Source organism: Pteropus alecto, unplaced genomic scaffold (assembly GCF_000325575.1).
Source record: "Pteropus alecto unplaced genomic scaffold, ASM32557v1 scaffold134, whole genome shotgun sequence".
NCBI classification, from domain to species: Eukaryota; Metazoa; Chordata; class Mammalia; order Chiroptera; family Pteropodidae; genus Pteropus; species Pteropus alecto.
In genome coordinates, this window is record NW_006436283.1 from 1296085 (window position 1) to 1302896 (window position 6812).

A 6812-nucleotide genomic window follows, 5' to 3' on the forward strand; every position below is an offset into this window, starting at 1 on the left:
CGTCCTGCCGCTCACGGAGGTCTCCCTGCCCATGGCCAGGCAGCCCGGGCGCTCAGGTGAGCAGCCCCGGGGCACAGGTGGTGGGCCTTGTGGCTTGGGGCTCGGCAGCCAGTGCTGCCGGGACCTGGTGTGGGGGGGCCGGTGCGTGACCCCCCCCTCTGCTAGGATCTGGGGTGCTGTGAGCGGGCTTGGAGACAGCCCTGGTCTGGGATAGGCCAGCCATGTGCTGGGAGGCGGGGCTTCTCTGCTGCCCCCGAGATGCCTGACCCCAAACCTCGCCTTGGTGTGGGCTGGACACAAGGGGACATGGGCCCCATTGTGCCAGTGGGCAGGGCCTTGCACTTGTGAGGGGGGCTCTTGGGGCTCCCCCTGTGGGCGGCCGTGAATGGGCCTTTCATGAGGCTGGGGTTCAGGGGCAGGCGGACCGGGTCTGACCCAGTGCTGGCAGGTGCAGGCAGGGCCTCTTCCTGTGGCTTCCTTGACGTGTCTCCCGGTCACCCCCATCCCAGGGTCCCCCCACCATGCTGGCCACCCACGGGGCAGAGGTGGGGCCCGAGCTCCAGCGGTTACGGGTCAGTGGCCTAGCTGGGCTTCGAGCCAGTGCTGCAGGCACCCCCACCTCCATGGCAGGCTGGCCTCAGGGTCCCTCACTCCTAGGCAAAGCCCGTGCCACCCCTGCTCCTGCGGGAGCACTGAGGGGGGTGTCAGGCCCTGCGGGGCTCTGCTGCCACCAAGGCCAGTTACCGGGGCGGAGAGCAAGAGCTCGCCCACCTGCTTCTGCTCCGGGCCCCGCGGGGCCCCGACCAGACGTTGCCCCCGCCCCCAGGGGCCTCACCTTCCTCAGGGGCGGGGGCCCCAAGGCGCTCGTCTGCGCCCCAGAGTAGACGTAGGGGGCCATCAGCTGCCAACTCCAGCACTTGGGGCTCTATAGGTGTCACCACCCCCCAACCCCCTGCTGGCATCTCCATGTCACCAGCTTGGCAGGAATCAGGGCCGGGGTTCGAAGGCCTGTGCACATCTGTGGACTGGCCTAGAAGACCCCACAAAACCCTGACGGCAGGCTCTCTGACCTTCCTGAGTGGCCGTGGGGGTCTCTGGGACTGTCCTAGCACTGCTGGACACTGGGAGCTGATGGGGAGCCAGGGGACACTGCCCCAGGCCTGGGCCTGTCACACCCCAGGGAGGAGTGTGTGCCTGGGACCCCGAAGAGCCTTTGAGACCCAGGGTTTCAGGCCAGCCGCAGTGTGGGGACAGTAAGGCTCCGGCTGGAAATGCCTGCGCGCCTCCCCGGACACCTCCCCTTTCTGGACCAGCCCCGCGACTGGTCCGGTCTCACTGTGATGACAGGGCCCCTTCAGCGAGACCCACCAGGCCACCTGAAGAGAGGCTGGTGTATCACGTGACCGCAGGCCCTGGGAACTGCACCGCGTGCCCAGGCCACGTGGGGAGGTCGTGGACGGAGACGGAGCTCTAGGGCCTGGGGTGCTGCCTTTACTGGGGTGGAGGGTGGGGGCTCACCCCTTAATGGTGAATTTAAAACACAAGAATGAGAATTCAAAGCTCAGGAAAGAAAAAAGAACCCAAGTGACCCAAATGGTCAGTTATTGAAATTAACCAAGAACACAGGGGCCCCGGTGGGGGCGGGGCAGGCTCCCTATCTGATTTCGGGGCTGCAGCCGCGTGCTTGTTTGAGGTACCTGTCCTTGAAGTGGACACCTGGGCAATCAGAGCTCGTCAGGCACTTGCATTACCAAGAAATGAAACCAAATACCCTCAGAGAAACACGTCAGGGCTTACGTGACACCCAGCTTCTCCCGCCCCTGGGGAGCTGTCCCCAGGCTGAGGGACGAACCCAGGGGAGCGACTGCCTGTTCTCCCCAGTTTTGCAGCTCTGGCCTCAGTTTTCCGCAGGGTCCCTTTGCTTCCAGGGAGAGGGAGAGATTGGGGGTGAAGCTGGGAGGGCAGCCCACCTGCAGGTCGAGGGTGAGGGACCTGGGCATTGGGTGCCACCCCTGCAGACTGTGGGGAGGATGGCACAGCCAGGCCCGCTGTCCTCGGGCAGTCCCAGCAGCCCCCGCGCCAGCCCCCTGCCTCCCGCAGACAGGAAGACTGTCTGTTGGGCTGGCCGTTGGCATGTTCCCACCTCCATCCCAGTCGGGTGTCCACCATCGGGACCACCGAGACTGCTCTGGGAGACCCCAGGCTGGAGAGGGGGCCAGCAGGCTGAAGCCCGAGGGAGGAGCCCCAGGAGTCAGGGCCCAGTGAGACCCCCGCCTAGATTCTGCTCAGAATCGAAGTCGACATGCCCTGTGCCCTCTGGGCACTGGCGTGGGAGCAGAATTCGGGGAATCCCTCGGGCACAAGAAGGGTGAGTGGGCTCCGACGCCCTGGCTCTCCCCCTGCTGACCTCACCAGCTGGCCCCAGGGAGAATGAGCCCAGTGTGTCCCGTGCGGACTGTGCCAAGCAGCCCCTAACAAAGGAGCCTTTGGCGTGCCTGGCGCTGGAATGCCAGCCTGCGGCAGGGGTGAGGGGACGGGCTGCTCCGGTGGCCTCCTCCCCGTGGCTCAGCCCCAGCCACACCGCACGGTCCAGCTCCAGGCCCCGCAGTCTCCAGCCTGACTTGTCCCTGTAGCTTGGGACAGACCCTCCCAGAAAGATGCCTGGGTGAACTTGCAGGTCCACAGTGCCTTTGGGTGGCAGGCACCCTGTTCCTGATGGCGGCCCACAGGTGTGGCCTCACCTCTACGGGGCTCAGTGCAGCTCCCCAGAGGAGGCCAAGTGGGCAGTCCCTCGAGGGGCCTGATGAGGGGGTGTGGGGGCGATGGCGGAGGCTGGGCTGTGGTCCCTGAGCCCAGCGCCCTGTTACAGTGCAGCTGCTCAAGTCCGCAGACCTGGGCCGGCACAGCCTCCTGTACCTGGAGGAGATCGGCCGCGGCTGGTTCGGGAAGGTGAGTTTCGGCGCCTGGGGGCGGGGCTGGCTTCGTAGGCCCCTCTCTTGCCTGGGAGGTAGAGGGGCAGATAGAGACCTGCTTCTCCTGGGAACTGACCCAGCCCGGGGGTCCCCTCTCCATGTCCCCACCCTGCTGGGCCCCTTTCTGGGGACCATGGGGTCTGCAGCCTGGGATCCAGCGCTGGGGAGAGGGCTGGGGGCGGGAGCAGGAGGGAGCAGCATGTTGTCCTGGCTTCTCCCTGACCCCCGGCCTGGGCGGGACAGCTGGGTCCCCCCTCACTGTGGACCCCAGAGAGTGCCCGGAACAGTAAAAGACAGAATATGACAGCTGGGGCGGGGCGCGGGGTTCCCCCGGGAGGGGTCTGGAACCCACTCTGCTCAGGAGCAGAGCGAGACACAGGGAAAGCAGAGCCTGCCGGGGCTGGGGGGTGCTGACGTGTGGGGTGCTGACGTGTGCCCCGCCCCTGCAGGTGTTCCTGGGGGAGGTGAACTCGGGCATCGGCAGTACCCAGGTGGTGGTCAAGGAGCTGAAGGCCAGCGCCAGCGTGCACGAGCAGATGCGGTTCCTGGAGGAGGCGCAGCCCTACAGGTGGGTGGCACCGGGGCAGGCGGGCTGGAGGAGGTGGGGGCCGTGCTGGACAGGGGGCCCTGTGGTCCAAGGCGAGCTCGGTGCTGCCCCTCCCTCCCAGACCCTTCAGGCCCACCCGACCCTGCTGCCCCACGTGTGAGTCGGGCGGCCTGTTGGCTCCTACAGGGCCCTACAGCACGGCAACCTGCTCCAGTGCCTGGCCCAGTGTGCCGAGGTGACGCCCTACCTGCTGGTCATGGAGTCCTGCCCCATGGTGAGTCACCTGCTGCCTGGCCCTCCGTTTGCCCCGAGCTTCTGTGCGAGGCGGGAGTTTGGGCCCAGCCTCCAGGCCGAGAGGACTTTGCTGGGCCAGGCACCCCTCGTCCCCGTTCTGTGGGCCTCACATTCCTGCCTAAAGTGAGGTCTGGGGGGGCCTGTGCCCCACCATCTCCCGGAGGCCACTGTGCCTGCCCCGTCTCCAGGGCCCCTTCCTGCACACACAGCTCCAACCCGGAGCCGAGCCGCTTGCCCGCACCACACACGGGTCCCTGGAGCACACAGGTCCCGAGTCTGCTTCCTGGCCTCAGCCCTGGCCTTGGGGCGTCCCCAGGACAGCTGGGCTCCCCTTAGAGCTGGGCACTGTCAGCTCCCACGTGCAGGCCAGGGAGCTGGCCCTGACTCTTTGGTCACTTGCCCCATGGGGCTGCCTGGGTCTGTGGGCGGTGTGGAGACAGCGCCCCTGCCTGCTGGTCACCCTGCAGAGCCAGCCCCCGGGGGGTGATGCAGCAGCCCTGCGGGGTGCCTGTTGGCAAGACGCCCAGTTCACCCCAGGGAGGGGGAGAGGGCCGGGTGGTGGGTCCGCACGGCGCCCACTTCCCACCGGCAGGTGACGCTGCTGCCCCTGTCGGCAGGGGGACCTCAAGGGCTACCTTCGGAGCTGCCGGGCGGCGGAGCCCCTGGCGCCCGACCCCGTCACCCTGCAGCGCATGGCCTGCGAGGTGTCCTGCGGCGTCCTGCATCTGCACCGCAACAACTATGTGCACAGGTGAGGGCGACAGGTGAGGCCGGGGCCGGGAGCCCTGCGCCCCCAGCTCTCTGCGGGGCTGGTCCCCTGTAGGGACCACTGTGTAAAGGCATTTTATTAAGTGGAAAACGGGCAGGTGGGGGTCGGACCCTCCTCTGCAGGACGGTTAAGTGAAGTGACCGTCTTCTGTCCAAGCTGGCCTGGGCGGGCACACGGTAGGGCCCGAGGCCTGTCCTGTCCCAGAGGCGCTTAGCACCCCCTCGCCCCGCCCTGCCCCCCCTGGCTCCACGCCAGCCTGCTCTCCTGCCCGCCTCAGGCGGGGGAGGGGAGGGACAGCGCTGTTCTGTTTCCCACCCCGGCCCCTGGAGCCGGAAGGACGGGCCCGGGTGCCCGGTGTAGGGGAATGTGCCTGAAGAAGTGGCCATGGACGTGGCCCCGCCAGCCACGGACGCCTCACGGGCCGTCCTCCCCAACAACATCCTGGTGCTGAGTGATGACACACGCAACTCCAGCATCAGTGATTTTGTTGAAGAGGGCAGCTGCCAGCCTCCCGATCCGCCCGCCGCGCCCACCCAGCCCCCAGCGCCACATGCCCACGGGCGCAGGCTCGTCTGTGGCCCCCGACCCCACGATGGTCCTGCTGCCCAGACACCCGCCAGGCAGGCAGGGGAGAAGCCAGCAGCCAAGATCCGCAGTGGGTCGGAGGTGGGGTGGGGGTCACCACACTGCTGGAGACAGACACTCCATGGCCCGTCCCTGCCCCCGGGGACCCGTGCGGGCAGGGCGGGACCCCCTGGGATGCTAGGGACCTGTTTCCCCTTATGCCTCCCTCCTGGGGCCGTGCTTGGGAGGAGAGTCAGCAGGGTCCCCGGGCTGGCCAGCCCCCGAGGGGTGGGTATGAGCAGAACTGAGGGAGTGGCCGGGGCTCAGGGTCAGGGGTTCTAGCGACGGCGGGGCCCCGCCTCTGCCGAGGGCCCCCGGCATGTTCTGCACCCCTCTGGGCCTCGCTTCCCTCCTCCGCGGTGTGCTGTTTCAGGCCCTGTCCACGTGGGCCCCCCCAAGTGCTCAGTGCTGGGCGACAGGCTTGAGCTCTGGGCAGAGGGTGGTGGGCAGCCTCTCTAATGCCCTTTCCTGCCCACCCACCGAGCCGAGCCTGGTGACAAGTGGTCTGGCCGCCCGGTGCCCCGGGCGCCACCAGCCGGGTCACTGGCTGACCGCACCCTCCCGCCCCTCAGTGATCTGGCCCTGAGGAACTGCCTGCTCACGGCCGACCTGACGGTGAAGATCGGTGACTACGGCCTGTCTCACGGCAAATATCGAGTGAGTGGGCTGGGCGGGCCGGAGGGGCAGGGTGGGCGGCCTGGGCCCTGGCGGGTGACGCCGTCCCACGTGCCACAGGAGGACTATTTCGTGACCGCCGACCAGCTGTGGGTGCCGCTGCGCTGGATCGCCCCGGAGCTGGTGGATGAGGTGCACAGCAACCTGCTGGTGGTGGACCAGACCAAGGCCAGCAACGTGTGGTGAGCCGGGCCCCGGGTCAGCCGCCGCCCCACCTGCTGCCGTCGGCCTGTGTGGCTGCCCAGCCCCCATGAGTGTCCAGTGAGGACACACGGCCTGCAGGCCTGCCGGGACGGGTGCTGGGCCCGCCCTCCCTGCTCACTTCCCGCGTGGAGCGCATGCAGCCTGGCTGCTCAGAGAAAGGCCGTGTGTGTGAGGACACGCTCGTCTGTCCAGCCTCATCGCTCTGTAGGAGTTGGCCAAACACGGCCCCCAGTGAGGTCACAGGGGCACTGGAGTCGTGTAGCTGCCGGTGTGGAGGACCGACTGGGCCGACACCCACAGACCACATGGAGGGAGCACACGCTGGGGACGCAGACCCCTCCGGAGTGACACAGGCTGGACCGACGAGAGGGGGCCTCACATAGAACCCGTTCCGTGCAGAGGGCCCGGTGGGGGCTGGGGACCTCCCGCAACTACAGCTGGGGACCAAGCTGGGTCCGAGCGGGCATTAGAGTTGAAAGGCATGTGGGACATTTCTGCCGTGGTGGTCAGTCCTTGCCTTGACCAGCCTCTGCTCCCCCCTCCCCCCACCCAGCCCCTAGGCCTTGGTTTGGCCTCCTCTGCTCCTGACAACTACTCAGAGCCCAGGTCCACAGACCAGCCCAGTCCCCCTTCTGAGCCCCCCGGCTCCTCCCCTGAGCCCCCGAGCCCATCATGGACACTGCATTCTCTCTCTGATCCTCAGCTCTCCATCCAGCTGACCCTCTGA

At 67.6% G+C, this 6812-nt stretch overlaps 1 protein-coding gene across 1 annotated transcript in view; it reads left to right on the forward strand.

The window, feature by feature from the left end:
- The first annotated feature begins 16 nt into the window (after positions 1-16).
- AATK (apoptosis associated tyrosine kinase) overlaps positions 17-6812 on the forward strand; it is a 13504-nt gene continuing 6708 nt past the window's right edge. Inside the window, exons 1-7 of the mRNA XM_025047102.1 lie at positions 17-56; positions 2870-2949; positions 3422-3540; positions 3706-3793; positions 4431-4564; positions 5779-5863; positions 5942-6063. Of these exons, the coding sequence (XP_024902870.1) occupies positions 32-56; positions 2870-2949; positions 3422-3540; positions 3706-3793; positions 4431-4564; positions 5779-5863; positions 5942-6063 (653 nt within the window). The 5' untranslated portion in view covers positions 17-31. The remainder of the gene's footprint in view (positions 57-2869; positions 2950-3421; positions 3541-3705; positions 3794-4430; positions 4565-5778; positions 5864-5941; positions 6064-6812) is intronic.